At 34.3% G+C, this 20,705-nt stretch overlaps 3 protein-coding genes and 1 pseudogene across 3 annotated transcripts; 3 read left to right on the forward strand and 1 right to left on the reverse strand.

Moving 5' to 3' along the window:
• Positions 1–810: 810 nt before the first annotated feature.
• On the forward strand, positions 811–4,705 carry LOC108192568 (rho GDP-dissociation inhibitor 1-like; annotated as a pseudogene).
• Positions 4,706–6,830: 2,125 nt separating this feature from the next.
• Positions 6,831–8,799, forward strand: LOC108223978 (fasciclin-like arabinogalactan protein 7). Its single transcript, XM_017398475.2, has 2 exons — positions 6,831–7,015; positions 7,842–8,799. The coding sequence occupies exon 2, from the start codon at positions 7,861–7,863 to the stop codon at positions 8,650–8,652; it is 792 nt and encodes a 263-aa protein (XP_017253964.1). The 5' UTR covers positions 6,831–7,015; positions 7,842–7,860; the 3' UTR covers positions 8,653–8,799.
• A 131-nt stretch (positions 8,800–8,930) lies between these two features.
• On the forward strand, positions 8,931–14,109 carry LOC108223977 (fimbrin-5). The gene is made up of 15 exons (XM_017398474.2): positions 8,931–9,282; positions 9,506–9,676; positions 9,836–10,006; positions 10,239–10,483; positions 10,571–10,748; positions 11,406–11,444; positions 11,527–11,595; positions 11,693–11,809; positions 12,064–12,275; positions 12,444–12,605; positions 12,678–12,877; positions 12,946–13,103; positions 13,186–13,282; positions 13,352–13,443; positions 13,587–14,109. Exons 2-15 carry the CDS (start codon positions 9,590–9,592, stop codon positions 13,788–13,790), a joined length of 2,031 nt encoding a protein of 676 aa, XP_017253963.1. The 5' UTR covers positions 8,931–9,282; positions 9,506–9,589; the 3' UTR covers positions 13,791–14,109.
• Positions 14,110–14,568: 459 nt separating this feature from the next.
• On the reverse strand, positions 14,569–18,675 carry LOC108224140 (BTB/POZ domain-containing protein At2g04740). Its single transcript, XM_017398712.2, has 5 exons — positions 18,089–18,675; positions 16,332–17,085; positions 16,079–16,115; positions 15,843–15,976; positions 14,569–15,134 (listed from the first exon to the last, which is right to left on the reverse strand). The coding sequence occupies exons 1-5, from the start codon at positions 18,543–18,545 to the stop codon at positions 14,798–14,800; spliced, it is 1,719 nt and encodes a 572-aa protein (XP_017254201.1). The 5' UTR covers positions 18,546–18,675; the 3' UTR covers positions 14,569–14,797.
• Between the last annotated feature and the right edge of the window lie 2,030 nt (positions 18,676–20,705).

Consider the following 20,705-nt stretch of genomic DNA (forward strand, 5'->3'; position numbering starts at 1 on the left):
TGATGAATTTTCTCTTTATTTATTAAGAAGTTTTGAAAAGAAGAATTATTTTTTTTCTAGTTATTTTAAATAAAAACTTTGTTTATACTTTCGTACTACACTTGGTTGATACCACACTTCAAGAAATATAACATTTATCCACAGTTTAGTTTCAAAAATTCATATTAATCCAAATGCAAGTGTCTATGATTTCTTTATTCATTATAAGATTTTGAAGAATGTGAATTAACTGTCTTAAATATTTGATTATCCACGTAACTACATAATAATAATAAAGTGTACGAGTCTTTACATCTATCATTATACGTAAATATAGTCATTCAGACTTATTTATTCAGTCTAACGTATAATTTAAAATTCTATTAATATAATGTTCAATTTGATGAATAATTTCACTTTAATGTTCTTTATATATATAATAAACTTAAATATTACAAAATTACATCTAACATAAGATTTTCGGCCTATTTTGCATTTGAAAATTAAAATATTATTAAGTATTAAATTTATTTCTGAAATAATAATGAACAAACAATAAATATTTAACGCCCGTGCGCGAAGCGCGGCAAAAAATACTAGTATGTAATTAATGCATAGGATCTCCACTATTAAATAGGAAAGTGGTAGGTATTCAAAATATTATCCCAAATATCCCGACACATTATTTCCTTTTATTACATTCATATTTTTAATTATCCCACGACACATTATTTCTTTTTATTAAGTTCATATTCCTGTTATTTGGTTAAAAATAGTGTTGATAACCTAATGTCTCTAGTTGTTTCAGTTGCATCTTGTTTTGATAGAAGCATGGGATTCGAAGAAGAAAAGGCAGAGAAAAGTGGTGGTGATGAAAGAGAAGGAAATGTTAAAAGAGTATAAATGAAGGTTCTTTGTCTCCAAATGATCAGGATGATGATGAAGGTGATGTCCGTTTTCATCTGGGCCCTCCGTACACTCTAAAGGAACAGCTTGAAAAGGACAAGGTATATACATAAACAAAATACTTATTTTTTATAATTGTAATTTTTTAATGTTATTGGTGATTTTTAGTACTCCGTAATACCCGATCCGTATTGACCTGAACAGGTTTTACCGAACCCGAATATTACGAATTTGGGTTTGGGCTTGATTTTTGAACCCGAATTATTTTCGGGTTGGGTTTAGGTTTATGACATACCATTCCAAAACCGAAACCCATTTTGTTCCGATCCGAACCCGAACCCGACTCGAAACCCGTTTTAATATATTAATAATATTTTTATATATACATGTAATGTCTCATAATTTAAAGTAATATTTATAATATATAATATATTATATTGCCAATACTAGTATTAAAATAGACTACAATTTGTACATACTGTTGCATTAAAATCTAACATTACAGAATTATTATTATTAAACATATGTTCAACAGTTTTGTTCAAAATAAATATACTATATGCCGAGATTGATTTTGATCAAGATTAGTAACAAAGATGTATTTGAGTTCAAATCATCAAAGACGACTAGCCATTATGATACTACAGACCCTTATTTAACTCTCCGGTAGTTCTTGTTATTATATTCCTTCATGCTGGTTATTTTGAGCTAGTGTTTCTTTTTGATGTTCTTAATTAATCAACAATTATATGCTTAGAAGGTTGATCCATTGTTATCTCTGATGTCTAATTCAATCTCAACAATTTCAAAAACGTTAAATTCAGGAGCCCTTTGACTCGAATCAGCCTTTTGACTCGAATCAAATGTTAATAATCTCTTATTAGAGTCTGTGAAAATTCGAACCCGAACAAACCCGATGGGTTCGGATTTAGTGATTCGGATATTTTCGAATTCGGGTTTGATTTTTACTAAACCCGTTTCGACCGACCTGATTGTCATCTCCACTCTGCATACCATAGTTAGTCTAATTATATTATAGGACTAAAATCATAAAACTTGACTTCAATACTACATAACTATCATTAGTCCTGTAAGAGCATCTCCAACGGCGTTGGCTATAATCGTTGGCTAAATGGGACCGGTAAGACATTATGTAAAATTTGCTGAACCACATTTTACTTCAATGGTATTGGCTATATTGGTTGACTATAATTTAAAAATAGTATGTTATTAATATTTTAGATTGTTAAAATAGAATATATCAGTTCAATATAGTAATAAATGATGTGCAATCTTCCTACAGATTTCTTACAAACCTGTAGAGGTTCGACAAATTTAGTCATCCATAGGAGGCTGGCTAAATTTATAGACAACAGCTGAGCATGGTTGGAGTTAGGTTTTTCGAGCTGTTGACTTAAATTTTTTTATTTTAAGCATGCCAACTCACTTTTTAGCCAAATGCTTTCAATGGTTGGAGATGCTCTAAATACATAAACGGTATTTGGTCTTATATTTTTTAGACCGCTATAGTTATTCTTGACACATTATAAATTGACTAGAAAGTGGAATACAAAGAGGTCCATTTTAAATGAAAATCGACGAGTTGGACAAAACGTTAGTTAAATTTGAAATTATTAAGTTGTAAAATAGAACTAGTATAGGAGTGCAAGTGTTAAAGCACTTTTTGGAGTTGTAATATAACAATGGCTATAAATATGACTTGCTCTGACGGGAATATGTTATACTTTATAGTGTGAGGCGTGATTTGTAGTAACGTCACATTTGATCGGTAGAAGATCACATGTGTTGGGAAGAAGCATGAAACCAAATATGAATGTTTTACAAAATTGAAAATTCTGATCCTTCATCCATGTCTTTGTTAGATATTTTGTTGTCATTTTTTTCTTGCTAGGATGACGAGAGCTTGAGGAGGTGGAAAGAACAGCTACTTGGTGCTGTGGATGTTAACAATGTTGGAGGTTTTCATTCATTTCCTACTACTATTTAATGCTTTCGAAATTGTGTTTTTGATCAAAATAGTTAACATAAGCCATCTTCTCCCAGTGTTAGTAGATTTTGTGGTTAGGTGACAAGAATCGATGATCCCCTTGCCAAAGTATTTACTTAATTCATAACTTTCATTTATCTCAGAATCTGCAGAACCAGAAGTAAAGATCATCAGCCTCTCTATCCTCTCTCCTGGTAGACCTGCCATTGTGCTTCCTATCCCGGAAGATGGAAAACCGAAAGGCCTGTGGTTTACATTAAAAGAAGGCAGTTCTTATAGCTTGAGATTCACGTTCCAAGTCAGCAATAACATTGTTGTTGGCTTTAGGTACACAAACAATGTTTGGAAAACTGGTTTCAAGGGTAAGCCAGTTAAGATAATTCCGTCTAAGTAGAAACTATTGTGAAAAAAATTATGTCATCTAACGATCAATTTGTTTCAGTTGATAGTGAAAAATTGATGCTTGGAACTTTTAGTCCTCAGCCTAAGCCCTATACAATTGATGTGCCCGAAGAAACCACTCCTTCTGGTTACTTTGCTAGAGGCCAATATTCTGCAATATCAAAGGTACATACAAACCATGCCAGACTGCCAATAGGCTCAATGCAGATATACCTCAGATAACCATTACTACATCTGAAATAGTATGAATCGTAAAAGTGATAAATATGTGATATAGGCATATTTCTGTAGGCTATGGCTTTTTATTTTGTTTAAACTGTTGTCCAGTGGCCACTCATCATTGATGACTCTGTCTAAATTCCGCTGATTATGTTAGTCAATTAAAGATTCTGTTTTGAAGTTTATAGCGATCGTCCATGATAAGAGTCAAGCCAAGTAATCACAGCTGTAGTTAATCGACAGCATAGATAACTGATAAATAAGACATGGGAATGAAGTTACAATATAATTTTCTTTTTTTTAGCAGTAGACATTATTCAGTTTGAGTTGGATTCAGTTTTACCAATGCAGTCAAGTAGAGATACTCTTCATCCCTGGTGAATATTCTTGGCTTTATTCTCCTTGTTGCACGTTCTCTCTGACAACATTCGGAAATATATATATAAAGGTTCACGTTCAGTGGAGAACAGTTTTAGTGTGAGAACACGTGAGAACAATTGTTTTGCACTTTTAAGTGAGAACACGCGAGAACAGTTGTTTTGGATCTTAAGAATTTTGCATAACTGTTTTCACCTCACCTCATTTGAGCGCGAACTTATATGTTTATATTTTTTTGATAATCATATTATTTTGTAAAGCCCATATAATTTTTTAATATGAGATCACTGGGTATACTACAGTGGTTCTTCCTCTCTGAATCTCTGGGCCACTCAATGTTGATCAGAGCCTACAGTTTGGCCATCATATTCAGATGATTTGCCACATCTTAAACCTCAAAATCATAAATTAATTTATATCCAGATTATATTTCTTCTAGCTCAAGAATTTTAACGTTACTTGTCGGTGTACTGAAACATTTGTCTTCCTTCAATTTTTTCCTTTCTCAGTTTATTGATGACGATAACAAGTGCTACTTGAAGATGCAGTATACATTTGACATCAGGAGGCTTCTTTAGTTTGATTATTTTTTCGCAGCTTCTTGTCCAAACAATTTAATGTTGCGATAAATTTAACACACATCCGAAATCTGCAAGGGCGGATTATCCTGCTTATGAGTGAATTGCTTGGTTGTCATTTCATGTTTGTTTTTTAGCTGGATAAGCATGATTTAGTTGGTGGAGTTGCTCTTTCTTGCAGATTCTGTTTATACATTTTTTTCCCACTTCTGTTAGACCAGCACTATTGATCACAGCTGTTGGAGGCTGTTAGACTATCAAAAATTCCGATAATTAGTTCGTTAATGCATTTTGTTGGTAAGTGTTATTCATTCGATAATAGCACAGATTATCTTTTCCACGCTTGATGGTGAAAGGAGCGATTAAATTTCGGGGATTGCTGGTAATTATGCATTGTAAGAAGAAAAAGATCAACTAATTTGAGATTATTTTTTTTTTGCAAACATCATCTGAATTGGGACGGAGAGTAATTAAAACACGTCAAGTTCCTACTGCAGATGTATAATAATCAAACTTGCTTGAATATGAGTTAGGCCTAATTTTATCTTTTTATTCCCCTTAAGCACCATTAAATTATTTAGCCTTGATCAATTTGAATCTAGCACTATAAATTTTGTAAATAAACTGTTTCCATTGTTACTGAGAGAGTGAGAGAAAGTAAAGAGCAAGAACTGTGCAATGGCTAGAGAAAGTGTCGGTGTTGGGACCAAATATTTGGATGTTTGCCAAGTCATTCAGGTCTACGGGGCTTGGATTGTAGCTGACAGCAATAAGCCATATGAATAATTTTATAAATTTCAACACTAAAATGAATAAATTTTATAAATCAATTTCAACACTAAAATGAATAATTTATAAATTTATTTTTTATATTATTATTTTAATAACTCATATGTCATGTATAATGTAAAATTATCTAAACGGACGATCTATACATTTACTTACCGAAAAATATTTCGTGAAAAAACCGAATGCTTGATGTATAAAAAGGTCTAAAGATTTTTTTTGCAAGCAGATGAAGTCGGTATAATTGTCACTTCAAATTACACGAAAGCCTGGAAAGAAATATGGATATCTGGTGTTTGCACATTCATATCCAGCTGTTAACACCACCAAACCTTGATTCATGATTTACCTTTTATGGTAAATTTTTTCCTTATTGGTTTGTTTCCATCTAGGATGGCAAAATAATCCGATCCGACGGATACCCGATCCGAAACCCGAATTTTTGGATATACCGAACCCGAATTTTTGGATTTGGATTTGGATATGGATTTGATTTTTGTACCCGAAATTTTTTGGATTTGGATATGGATATGACCTCTACCGATCCGAAACCCGATCCGAAACCCGAAATCCTATCCGAACCCGATCCGAACCCGAAACCCGAAAAAGATCCGAATATTATATATATATATATATATATATATATATATATATATATATATATTATAAATAATTTAATATGAATGTGTGTGTGTGTGTGTATATAACATATTTATATTTAATTATTTGGATGAATGTAATATAATACTCTCATTATCAATAGACTATGTTAAAGGAATAAGGGTTTCTATTTAAGACAAATACTTCATTAATAATATATTGTATAAAATATATTGTATATTGGTAATAATGAAAATTAATATGGTTTAAGTTTATATTATTCTAATTTAAACCAATAGAATCCAATCCAATAATCTTAATTTTGAAAAAGAAATACTTAATTATCATAGTTCAGACAGGTTTATAATTTTTAATTTTTTTTAAGATATCCGGTTGAAACCCGAATCCGATCCGAAACCCGAAAAAACCCGACGGATTGGATTTGGATTTTACATTTTAATATCCAAACCCGAACCCGATCCGATCCGAAATATAACGGATTGGATATGGATTTCATGAAACCCGACCCGATCCGACCCGATTGCCATCCCTATTTCCATCGTTGGTGTTTGCCAAGAGTGCTTAAAAATTTTCATTACCGATCAATCCAAAAATCTATCTTAATGTCTTAATATATCCGTAAATCGAGCACGAATAAAAAAAATTGAAATGTGCCATTTGGAAAAAAAAAAGTAAAAATAAAAAATAAATTGTATTTTTTTTGCCACCCACTTTCATTGTTTCGAAATATCAAACAAAAAGTTAAGAAAGAAAGGATTTTGGTGAAATTGGGAATGGTAGGGTAGAGTGTAAGTTTGGACTCAGGTGATGATACACACTTTTATAAATAAATACACACAACATAATTGTTAGGCTAATGATTTAGAAAGCCCACCTTCCAATAAACTGTTTTCTTTACTAATCTTTCACTGTTCTGTTTTAAATCCTTGTACTTTGTTGCTGTTAACTGTGTTTTTCTGTTCTTAACTTACTGTCACTAGCTTCACTTAGGCACTTTCACTAGTTTTACTTCTAAGTCTTAATGTAATAAAAACAACAAAACCCCATTATTTTTCTGCTATATAAACACTCCTTACATTCTAATCTCTCTCATTCTTGACATCAATCACACTTTTTCTCTCTGAGTTTCTCTGTGCAGGTCAGGTTTCTCATCATCACTCTTCTTATGTTTCTTTATATGGATGTAGTGTTGCTTACATTGAGTTGTGTGTGTTCTTGCAATTGTTTCTTCTGTGTTTTTATATTGTTTGGCCCAGATCTGATATGTTCTTGCTTGCTTTTAGTTACATTGTTTGAATTTAGTGTTCTTGTGTTGATTTTCATTCATATCAGGGTTGTTTAGTTGGTTAGAGCTCATAGAAATTGAATCTTGATCTGAATTTTTGGTGATAATCTTGAGGGAAGTTCATTTTTCTGATTTTATATATTTATATCCACATTTACTGCATTGCTCAAGTTAGTGTTTTTGTGGTGATTCACATTCTGGCAAAGGTTAATTTAGAGCTCATGAAAAAGGAATCTTGATCTGTTTTTTGAAGAGAATCTTGAGGGAATTTGAGCTGCTTAAAGTATTAACTTAGCAACTGCAATCTATTTCTTGAGTTGTTGGACTCGGATGTATTTTTGAATTAATTTGTAAAAATTGTTCTTATCGTACCTTGGTCTAGGCTAGGCTACTCCAAAGATGTGGTTTTGTATCGAAAACTACATTGGTTCTTTTTTGTTAAAATCTGGATACTTATCACCTTCTTGTACATAACGGTTTTTGGTTTTTGGAGAATTCCGTAGTTATCTACTCATATTGTGACTGTGTGTACAAGGCTGAGATCTTGCTAAACAGGCTGTTTGTCTAGATTACAAAATTGGTTTCTTTTTAGATATATGTGACAGTTCAAGTTGTAATCTGGTATATCGGTGATGTTAATATGCCCAGATCTAACTACGATTAGATCTTTAAATTTCAGGAATTTGAAGATTCTATCAATGGAGAAGACCATGATGTTCATTGTCTGTAGCACACTAGTGCTTTTATGTTCTACATCAGCATATGCACAGAAGGGTAAATCTCCTCCATCACCCCCGATATCTTTGACCCCAACTCCTGCACCAGCACCTGCACCAGAACATGTAAACCTTACTGAGTTACTGTCTGTTGCTGGTCCATTCCATACTTTCCTCGATTATCTTGTGTCAACTAAAGTTATAGAAACCCTTCAAAACCAAGCTAACGATACAGAGGAAGGACTTACTTTGTTCGTACCCAAGGACAAGGCGTTTTCGTCTCTTAAAACTCCTTCTCTATCCAACCTAACTGCAGCCCAGCTCAAGTCACTCTGTCTTTTTCATGCCTTGCCACATTACTACTCACTAGCGGATTTCAAGAACCTTAGCCAAGCCAGCCCAATTATGACATTCGCTGGTGGTGCATACACTTTGAATTTTACTGATAATTCCGGAAGTATTCTCGTTGGTTCCGGATGGACAAACACAAAAGTCAGTAGCAGTGTGCATTCAACTGATCCTGTCGCAGTTTATCAGGTTGATAAGGTGCTTCTTCCTGAAGCAATTTTCGGCACAGATATACCTCCAATGCCTGCTCCAGCACCAGCTCCAGAAGTAGACTCAGCCGCTCCTGCAGATGCTCCAGATGCAGATAGTAAACATGCATCATCAGAATCAAGTTCAACTCCGTCATCTTCTTACAGGATTATAAGCTTCAGTACCCGGAGTTTCTTGGTTTTGGCTTTCTCCAGTGGAATGGCCTTACTCTTGTAAGAAAGAATCTGTTCAGTGCCCTAAATTATATGAAGAGGATTACAACCATTCGATTCTTTTTCTTTATTTCAAGCCATTTTTTGAATTCTATGATGTATTTTTACCATGTATGAGATTCATTATGTTATAAATTTCAGTCTTTTTTATGGTCTTCACAATTTTTTAATTACACTCAACAGTTTATGTACAGTAATCATTTTAATTTGACATTCTTATTGTGTTTAAAATGAGAACAAACATAACTGCATTAGTAGATACCGCATGCCACCTTTTTGGGTATCAGGCCATGTTATTATTCTTTCCCGTTGCTTCCCAAATTTTTTTCTCAAATGACGCGATATTGGTTATGTCACGGTTTTGATGGCTACCATGCAGTATATATTTTGATGGTAATTTTAACAATATATTACAAGTGTTATGTGTACATAATCTTCTGCGAGAAATTCACGGGTCCCTATGGTAAAACGCTTTTCTCTCATCCTCGTTCTCATTCTGTTTCCAGCTTTCTCATTTTCCACATTGCAAATTACACCTGAATATAACCGTAAATTGTTCAGGCGAAAACAACACCGTACAGAGGGGGGAAGATGTACAGATAAATTAGCAGTTCTTAACTTTCGATTTCAAAAGGTTGGTGCTTGAATACCTCCGTTCTGATTAGTACATAAATATTTGTTGCATGTTATACTTGTTATATAATTCGAGGGTGATTCGAAAATGATGGGACATTTAGGAAAACAGTCAGTTTTGGACATTCTGTAGCATGCATGCATGATAAACAATTTTAATGCAGCATTGGTCTGATTTTGATTTATTTAATTCTGGAGTTTCTGATACTTGGCTTTGGATCCAGTGTGCTGTTAGGTTTTCTTTTGCTGTTGGTGATTCAACACGTAGCGACGGGCCGTAGTATTTACACACCTGTAATTTTTACAAGATGTCAGGCCCTAAAGCTATTGCGCTCTCTGATTCATCGCTTGAGAGCCAATTCACTGATCTCGAGCTTCGCAACCTCCAATCCAAAGTATGTTGTACTCTGTCTATTCGTATTATTGCCTCAACAATCTTTTTAATAAAAGAATATTTTCCCTTGTAAGAAAAGATTGATGTGCATTTACAGTATATTATGTGATCAGATGAACATGTATTTGATTATCTGTGTAATGTGTGGCTCTTTATGCAGTTTCTTTCATCGAGGAATTCATCAGGCCGCATCAGGTTAAGAGACTTGCCACCGGTGATGTTGCAGTTAAAGAATTTTTCTGAGATTTTCAGAGAAAGGGACATCAAAGCAATTTTGAGCGAGTCAGGCTCAAACATGAATCACGAAGTTGATTTTGAATCCTTCCTGCGGGTCAGTTTCAGAAGTTTGCCTCACTTGTTGAACTAAATTATTTGATGAACAATTGCATGCCTCAACTATAACCTCTTTGTGTTATTGTGAAGTCATTCTTCCTTTGTTTCATCAGTAACATATTATGTTAGAGATTTAGAGGCAAAAAAACAGTTGCAAGTTTCAAATCTTAATTACAGTTTAAATTCAGTTACAATGGAATTTAATTACTAATTACAGTTTCTGCTGGCAGGCATACCTAAATATAAATGCTCGTGCTCAAACAAAGGCAGGTAAAACGAAATTGAAAAATGCACCTTCGTTCCTCAAGGCACCCACGACCACTCTTCGACACACCATTAGCCAATCAGAGAAGGAATCTTATGTTAACCACATTAATAGATATCTTGGAGAAGATTCATTCCTAAGGAAGTATCTTCCTATAGATCCGAATACCAGTGCTTTGTTTGATCTTGTTAAGAATGGTGTTCTCCTCTGGTACCTCAATGCACCCATTTTACAATGTTTTTATCAGTTTTTTTCAAGATTTAAGTTTCTAAATTGATATGACAACAATGTCCCCAGTAAGCTTATCAACGTGGCTGTACCTGGTACAATAGACGAGCGGGCAATAAACACTAAGGCTGTGCTTAATCCTTGGGAGAAGAATGAGAATCATACATTGTGCCTCAACTCTGCTAAAGCTATTGGCTGCACCGTCGTGAACATTAGCGCACAGGACCTGGCAGAGGCAGAATTTAAAGTAAGTTCCTAACATCATGAACAGAAACAACTTTCATTGTTTTAGCATTCAATTTAAAACCCTTTTAGTGATTTTTAGTTATTTATGTGCATGCTCCTTTTGCTTTTCGTATAGCTTTGTAAGTGTAAACTGAATGAGGAATTGAGGATTGTCTTATTTAGTATAAGAAGAGTTAATTCCAGAGCCTTTGTTAAATCATGTTTCTAGTATCTATGTGTGTGCACCTTTTGTTTGATCAGTTTCCGTCTGATTGCAATTCAGAACATTTTTAAGTAAAACTAAGGTTTCAGTTCCTTATGTTGTGTGCCTTCGCACTTCCAAAAAAGAAAGGTACTGCAAATGTACAACTGTACCCGTCATTTTGGAACCAACTGAAGTTCTTATCTGCAAATATGAGAGAAGTAGATAGTGAGTGAAGAAGAAATGGTGTTGGTGATAATAGATTGCTGGTGATTTTCCTTATTTAACTTTGCCATTGTTGAGCTTTACAAGCACATAGCTCGACTGTCCTTTAACCGCCAGCTGAGCTGAAAATATGATGGTGATGATCCTAGAACAGACTTAATGTTGTTCTTGCTCCGCTTCTTAGTGCTGACTTTTTATAGGGATCAAGTCTCTGTTGTATTTGCTTATGTTAGTTAATTTCATTTTCTGCAGCCACATCTACTACTTGGTTTGATGTCCCAGATAATCAAGGTATGCCTTCAAACTATTTAAACTTCAAAGGAGAAATAGTGAAATGGAACGGGCCTCCATGATTTTCGATTTATTTTGTCAGATACAACTTCTATCCAGTCTCGACCTCAAGAAAACTCCTCAGCTATTGGAACTGGTGGAAGAAGAGAAGGTCTCAAGAAACACACATTTAGTTTCCTGTTCTTTCTATAACATATTTATTTGAGTTTTGTCTTTTTCCTGCCATGATATTTTTTTATTATTATCAGGATGTCGAGGAGCTCATGAATTTAGCTCCAGAAAAGGTTCTCCTAAAATGGATGAACTTTCATTTGAAGAAAGCCGGATATGAAAAGGAGGTTACCAACTTTTCCACGGATTTAAAGGTGAGGGATAAATTTGTCTAAATCCAGTCACAGTGGAAGTGTGGAACTTATTCAATTTAAACATGGATTAACTTCATACTGACTACCTCATACTCTGGCTTTCACATCTTCATTGTAGTAAAGATATAACATTTTTTATCTATCTGAAGAGATGGATTTCTTAAAGTAAACTTTGTTATTGCTAGAATGGCTTTGTCGGTGTTTTAAAGTGTTTCTTGTGCTCTTACTAACGTGGGAGGTTAAATCATTTGCAGGACGGAGCAGCCTATGCTCACTTGCTTACTGCTCTTGCTCCAGAACTTGGAAGTAAAACTGTCTTGGCGACAGATGATCCTGCTGAAAGAGCAAATTTGATCGTAGAGCAAGCTGAGAAAATGGACTGCAAAAGTTATGTCACTGCAAAAGATATTGTTGAAGGCTCCACAAACTTAAATCTTGCATTTGTTGCAGAAATTTTTCAACATAGGTCAGAATATTTTGATAATTCATCATGGAGTTTGATACTATCAGCATACATCATTTTATATTGGTTTAACAATCTTAAAGAAGGTTGCAAAATTTTGCCTACAAGCAAATCCGGTCATGTGCATTTGACCCTTTGTTGTGTTCTTACTGTCTGTTTTATTCTCCGCAGGAATGGCCTACATGCACCGCCAGAGGAGACTCAGAATACTTATGCAGAAATGATTACAGATGATGCTGAAACTTCCAGAGAAGAGAGATGCTTCAGAATGTGGATCAACAGTCTTGGAATAGAAACATATGTCAATAATTTATTCGAGGACATGAGACCTGGGTAAATTTCCCTCTTCTGGTTTCAATTTATGCGCCTGTGCAAATGTTAATGTATATATTTCCATTCATCCAGATGGGTCATACTGGAAGTTCTTGATAATATATTCCCTGGATCAGTCAACTGGAAGAAAGCAAACAAACCTCCTGTCAAGATCACTCTCAGAAAAGTTGAGAATTGCAACCAAGCCATAAAGATCGGAAAGGAATTAAATTTCTCCCTGGTGAATGTTGATGGAAACGATTTTGTACAAGGAAACAAGAAGCTTATAGTGGGTTAGTCTGCTTCGTCTCTAGTATATTGCGTACTACCCCCCCTATCAACTAATTTTTCTGTTCCCCAGCTTTTCTATGGCAACTGATGAGATTTAGCATGCTAAAACTACTCAAAAACCTGAGGTCTAGCACTCAAGGAAAGGAAATAACAGATAACGATATTTTAAATTGGGCAAACGACAAAGTTAAAAGTTCAGGGAAGGAAACTCGGATAGAGAGCTTCAAGGTGAGGAAATGACTTAATATTCAGAACTTCTTATTACCAAGCAGATTAAACTGATTAACATATCTTGGGAGACATTTATCAGGATAAAACTCTTTCAAATGGGATTTTCTTCCTCGAACTTCTTACTGCTGTGGACCCAAGGGTTGTCAACTGGGATCTTGTCACTAATGGCGAAAATGGTATGCAATTTCAAAACTCTGCTTATATTTCCAGTTGTAGCAAGAATGATAATTATTACTGCAACGTAGATGAGGAGAAGAAGTCGAATGCAACATATATAATTAGTGTAGCGCGAAAGCTGGGATGCTCTATCTTCTTATTGCCCGAGGATATTATGGAGGTAAAACTTGGATTATACAGTAATAACCTGATTTGGGTTTTCCTATAGAGTTTTCTTATTAATCTTATAATCTTATTAAGAAATTATTTTGATTAAGGTAACTGGAAACTTGTCTTTAGCATTTTTTCGCATACATACGACAGGTGAACTCAAAGATGATACTCACCCTAACAGCAAGCATAATGTATTGGAGTCTAAACCAAAAGGGTGGTGGAAATACCCTTACTAGTGCTAGAAACTCTGACGCATCTCTGGCAGAAAGCGGAGACGAGGCAGAAGATGCAGCAGCTGAAACTGCCTCGGTTGCATCAGAAGGGGTGCCAGCTGAACTTGAGGAAATCGCGTGAAATGTTGAGCAGAGCAGAACTGAGAAAGAATGAAAGTGTAACTACCTCTTAACATTGTGGTATTTATTTTAAGCTAAGTATACACTTGTATAAACACTTTTTACGGTCCTTAGTGATCCGATTTACCGGTTACTGGTCGGTGCAAATTGTGAATGCCTGAGTACGATGAAAGGTAGAAGTGGCTAGTGCCATGTAGAAAGAGAAGTAGAGAGTTGGTATTAAGTTTTCTCTGTAGTCATGGTCTGTTCTGTGTATGTTCATTTGATGAGAATGTCTTCAAGGATGTACCAGATTCAATACAAGAATATTTTATAGTCCAGCTTCTTGGCTTAAAAGTCCAGTTTTTGAACTTATAATTCAATAACAACTTATTCATACTATTGGTATAGAGAATTTAAAAGTTGAAAATATTAATTTTTTAGCAATTTATTTTATCTTTGAATTTTAGAAGTTGAAATACTAGCCTTTTAAAGACTTTTATTTTTGAAATTTTATATTTACAAACATATAAAAAACCACTTTGAAAAATAATTTATCATATTTTATTATTATTTTAATAATTTTAGTACTCGATAAGTATTAAATATAAGAAAATTATCAAAAACACATAAATTAAAAGTTATTTTTGACATATAAATAACTTCTCCGTTGAAATAATAAACACTTTTATAAAATCTAAGTCGAACGGCCAACTATAACCACTCATTCCACTAATGCCAGAATTTCAGATTTCGAAACATCCACATAATCAGATTTGTCAGCTCAAAAAACAAGCGAATGAATAGAACTATATCACATTATATGGAATATGACAAAAAACAAAAATGTACATTATATGGATTATATGTTACAGAGAAGAAATTGGATTTATCGTGTGCATCCTTGTAATAACTTTTGTAGACTCAAGAATTTGTAAGAATACAACAGCAAGGTACTAGTTGAGGAGGGGAAAAGAATTGTTCATTTTGTGGTGTAACGATTGATCCAAGTACATATACAGATGCTTTCTAATTATCACCATTGTGATTAACGGACTTTTCTCGTTTTGCGACAATCATCAGCATCTCCAGCCGCTTGTCAAAAATTAATGCACTCTCATCTCTTTTGTCAAGTTCAGCAGCTTCAGCTTCAAGCCATTTTTCTCTCAAATCATCAAGAATATTCCCTCCGTCCATAGTTGCTTCAGCTCCTGGAGCACTCGGAACAGTGGTTCGAAGTGAGGAATCTCCTGAAGGTGGTGGGAGAGTTAAAAGCAATGCCCGGAATTCTTGGGAATCAGCAAACGTTTCAAAATTATATGCCATTATATCTAAACAATACTCCCGGATCTTCAAAACACCATACCTACAAAGAAAACCATATATTTTTGACAATGTCATACCCAACACAGTAATTTTCTCACATGCCGATCAACATATTAGAAAGACCAGAAAACCCTTAGTGGACAAAGCGTTAAAACAATCAAGTCCCTTGATATTGGCGCAAAAACTACTGCCCACAAATTGATCAAAACTATGTTTATCATAGTTTGCCTTAAGATATAAAAAACAAACCTCATCCAACATAAAGGACAAAAAGAGTGGACCAAATATGTAGAGTCAATAATTTGTTTTCTAGTTTCCTACTCTCTGACTAAAGAAATCTCTATTCAGATACAGTTCTCAGGATTGTGACAGAATGTACAGTACCTACATGTTCCTTAAGGTCATTCCTTTAAATTACATCGTGATTTATTGAGCTATTAGACTCCCTCTAGTGTACCTTTACAGGTTCACATTAAGAGAAGTGAAATGCCACTAAAAAATGTGTAATGGCTGGCCAGTACATGAGACACAAAAAAATCCTCAAAATTAAATGCTCTGACAGCTCAGGTATTCAATAATAGGCCAAATACTGACATTAATATACCTAAGAAAAAAACTGACATTTATGCTAGAGAGAAATACCATGGGACGCATATGTTCACACTCAAGTTTTGTTCTTAGTTCAGAAATCAATGGACAACCAATAGAAACAGTAAAAAGAAAGTAATGGAGATTAAGCACATCATACATGTCAGCCAACATCAGCCAATGACATAACTCAGCTGGTGGAGCCATTTCCAGGTGTGGAAGCAATACATCAGCTACAGCACGCTTGAGAGGAAATAATAAATATCTTGAAGCAGCATCAAACATTTCTTCAGCCTGCTCCAGTGAGTGAGGATAAATGCCAGTCAATAATTATCTTTAGCTAATTATAATAATATATGAAGCACTTTGTTGAACTTATGAGTATGAACAACAGACCTGGTCTGGGTCTATATCCTTTAAAGTGTCAGTGTACCTGGACCAGAGAAAAAGCAAAATTATATATCAGACTAGTTTAATAGTAAGAATTACATAGCAGTCCACACAAGCAACTTATATGCAACACAGGTATTAGCATAGTGAGCAAAACAAATATATAAGTTTCTCTATAAGAACTTTACCACTAAAAAAGTTTTACCATTTTATCACACAATTAAGTCTGCCCAGATTATAATCTACTTCAAAAACTTACATATACTCGATCATCTTCTCAAAAGCTTCTATGCTCAAATCATGTTCCTCAAGGAATGGAAGTGTAAAATCAGGTAAACCGCCTTTTCCTTCAAGAAAATCCTTCATACGTGATAATCTTGCTTTGAAATATTCTGACCGAGATGCCAAGACCACTTGATGGCAACGGAACAATTTTTTGTCGACTTTAATACATATATCTGCAAGATCTTCCTCAAAGCTCATCTGCATTGAGGTCACTTGAGAAGAAAGTCCATTAATGGAATTTACATTTTGTTCTTCAGTTGAATTGGCAAGTGAAACTTCAAGTATTCGTTGCAATGCAGCAGGAAGTCGGTCTTCCTCGGGAAGGGAAAGGCCCTGCATGATAAATCGCTTCTGGGAATTGTCTACATCTCCCAGTGCTTTGTACTCTGCATACTTTTGATGTGACAATTCCTTTTCAAGCACGCGTTTCAATGATTCACACCTGCAAACTTTGCAAATTCTCACAAGATCCTCCATTTCATCAACGGCAATTTCAAGTCTATCAGAGTAAAAGAAATGGATGAGACAATACAGAGCGGAGTAAGATAACTTCTCTCTGGATAATCTAATTTCAGTCCGGTCTTTCCAGTCGGTCTCAAATTTTTTCTTAAAGAAGGGTGACCGAGCACTCAAAATGACTCTATGAGCTTCAATAGATCTACCTTGCACATAAAATACAACATCTGGTTTAAAATAGGTAGAACATGGTCCTCCATCGAAAGAGTTACCTACCAAAAGTAACCCCATTAACGCCACATACGCATAATAATTTTCAGACGTGTAGGCATTTGACAAGAGTTTCAAGACTGAGCATTTATATGAACCAAAAAAATATGTGATATATATGAACCAAAAGTGACTCTTTCGAGCAAAAGATATGAACTAAAAATATATGTCGTTCATAAAAATCACAAATATGAGTTTCAAGACTGAGCATATATATGAACCAAAAGTGACAAGTGTTGATTAGCATACGACGTACGTGATACTCAAATTTTTGTCTTCAACTTTATAATTGCAACACCTTCATTTTGTTCTTTAAACTTCCTCTCTTTGAAAATCAAACTAAAAAAGTACCTTCTTAAATTCTATATTCATATCCTCCTTCAGATTTTAGGAAGATATTCATAATGCCAACTCCCAACAATCGTAATTGCTCCTCTTCTAGTATAAAGTCTCACATCTAACAAATTATAACTGTATTACAATGACTAACTACATAATCATATCATAGATTAGTATCCATGCAATGACACCACCCAAATATGACAATCTAACTGACTAACTGTAATAAAACATTCATAACCCCGAAATTTTCACATAGGCTAACATTTTATAAAACTCATCCAATAAGACAAAATTGACACATTGGACAACAATTCATACTAACTTATCCAAACAAATCACCACATAGGATAAAATCATACCCTATAAAAATTCATCCCAACAACTCAAAATCGCCACATAGGATAAAATTTTACCATAATTAATCAAAATAATTCATAATCAACTGCCACATAGGATATCATGCTATATCACATGAGGTACTAAAATTAATCAAAATAAGCTGAAATCGCTACATATGATAAAATTTAACTAAAGTCTAAACTGATCACAATAAGTCAAGAATTGCCACATAGGATAACATAATATCAAAATTGATCAAAACAAGTCGAAAATCACGACATAGGATAAAATATAACATCTCATTATTTCCGCAATCTCGCAAACCTGCAGGATTGGATAGTGCATTCAAGTGATCCAAATTCCCCGAATTCGCGACACAGCCGAGGAAAACATCCCTCAAAGCCCCTTGTAACGGCCCCAGAGGCGGCGGCCTGGCCTCGAAAGCCTTCAACAGCTTCCTCACCTTCAAATTCAACGCCGCATAATGACACCTGTCGCCATCAAAAGTGTGTTCATCGCAGATAGCTCCGTGTTCCAGTAACATTCTAGCAGCTTCTAGATGCCCCGCCAAGCAGGCGTAGTAGAGGGCGCAGGAGTCCCACTGGTCGCGTGAATTTACGTTTATGCCCCTGTCGATGAGGTGTTTGAGGCGGGTGACGTCACCGGCGCGGGAGGCCTCGAAAACGTCGCCGTGGGGGACCTTTTTGAGGGGGAGGCAGGCGGAGAAGTCGGAGGGGTCGAGCGCGATGTTGTCGAGGTCGGACATGGTTGTGTTGTACATGGTTAATTAGGATTAAGACACGGATTTAAGGTTGTTTTGAGGTTAGGGATTTTTGTTAAGGTTTGTGTTGGGGGAGCGGGGGATGAGCCCAGTGGAAATGTAAACCAGTGATGAGTGTGAGATCGATATAATACAGAGTCAAACAGATGGGCTCATGGGCAGGTTCGAGTAAATTCGATCGATTTTACTGTGTTCGAGGTTGTTTTTTTTTTTGAGAATCTCTGCTCGAGGTTTGTTTGTTTTTTAGTCGGAAAATTTTAATTTGTTTTTTTAAGAGTTTTTCTACAGTGTGCGCATACACTAACAACCACTTTTTGTTGAGCGGTCATGATTATTAGGGGTGCCCGCGGGTCGGGTTGGGCGGATTATAGGTTAAACCCTAACCCAACCCATTTAGTTCGGTTTTTTTAATTTCCAACCCAACTAAAGATCGGTTTAAATTTCATCGGGTTGGGTCGGTTAGAATTTATTTCGGTTTGGGTCGGTTTGGGTTGGGTAGAATAGGTTATTAGAAAATGAGTGTGAGGTAAGGTCACTTAGTTTTGTAATTTCACGATTTTTTCGAGATAAGGTGAGCTCATTATCGAGTTTATTTGCCAATAGCTTAGTTCTTATTAAGCGGAACTCATGATTCGTTCAAATTAGAAATTGTTTCACGCGTTTATTATAAATTTAAGTAATATGTAATATATTTTTAGTTTAGATAGAAAGGCACCTAAAATTGTTTCAGTAAAAACAAATAAAATATATGAAAATTAAATAAAATATGCGGGTCGGGTTAGAATGGGCGGGTTATAGGCAAAACCCTAAACCAACCCATTTAAATCGGTTTTAATAATTTTCAACCCAATCAAAATTCGGGTTAAATATTTTCGGGTTGGTTTAGAGTCAGGTTGGGTCGGTTAGATCGGTTTGGGCGGGTTTTGATAACCCATGGGCACCCCTAATGATTATAATGAGATTTTGGCAGCTCCCTATCTCAACAAAAATATCTCAACAAAAATGATTGTTAGCTCACACTGAAAAATCCATTTCTTTAATGAATAATGTTAGAATAAAATTATATTCAATTACTTTAGAAATGTGCTATTAGATTTAGAGAAAAATAAAAGCATGGTTATGAGACTGCGGGATTAATTTTTAAATAACAATTCAAATTTTATAAAAGGACGCATCTTAGTTATAACAAGAATTAAATGTTAAGATCTCTTTAATTTTATATAAAAGGACGCATCTTAGTTATAACAAGAATTAAATGTTAAGATCTCTTTAATAAATGTTAAGTTTATTTATTATTTATATTTTATTATATAGTTATTTCTTTGTTTTAATTAAAAATAAATAATAAATAAACTTGATAAAATCTAAATTTTTTGTCATAAATATTAGAAGTCATAACATTTTACTTGGTTTTGGTAACATTCAAAAATAATGTGTAAAACTTTATAAATAATATTTTTAGTGCTTGAACTCATATTTCAAGGTACTTGTTTGATATTTATGGCCACTTCAGTGACCATCTTGATACCGTTTTGAGTTCAGTGACCAACTTGATACATTAAGCCCACTTCAGTGATCAAGTTGATAATTAACCCTATAATATATTCATGAATAATTTTTGTATATAGTGACCAAGAACAACTCCAAGTTATATTATGGACTAAATTATAATTTACGTTGAAAAAACTAATCTCCTATTATACTAGCAGTATGTTATATTAGAATAACTCTACAAGTTTTATTTTTCAGTCATTTCTTATTATATCTTATATTTTATAATAAATTATTATATACACTCTATTACTCTACCTACTTTAATATTGTCCTTTAATGATAATGAAATTTTTTTAATAACAAAATATTATTCCCTCCGTCTCTATGAATTGTAGCGTTCACTATTTGTGCGTGTCTTGATATTTCTATAAAGGACGGTTCAAATAAATGATAGTCTTGATATTTCTATAAAGGATAGTCTCTATGAATTAATAAGTAATTTTTATAAATTTATATTAATTTTAGGACGAATCCAAATCAAACAAATGATGTCAAAATACTTTAAAGTTTCAACTCATGCCACAATCTCTTGAATCGAACAAAAAATACATGTCCACAATTGAGAACAAAAAATTGTTTCAAATCATTTGTTCATTTCAACTTTCA

The sequence above is a fragment of the Daucus carota genome, chromosome 5, assembly GCF_001625215.2.
Source record: "Daucus carota subsp. sativus chromosome 5, DH1 v3.0, whole genome shotgun sequence".
In the NCBI taxonomy this organism is placed as follows: Eukaryota; Viridiplantae; Streptophyta; class Magnoliopsida; order Apiales; family Apiaceae; genus Daucus; species Daucus carota.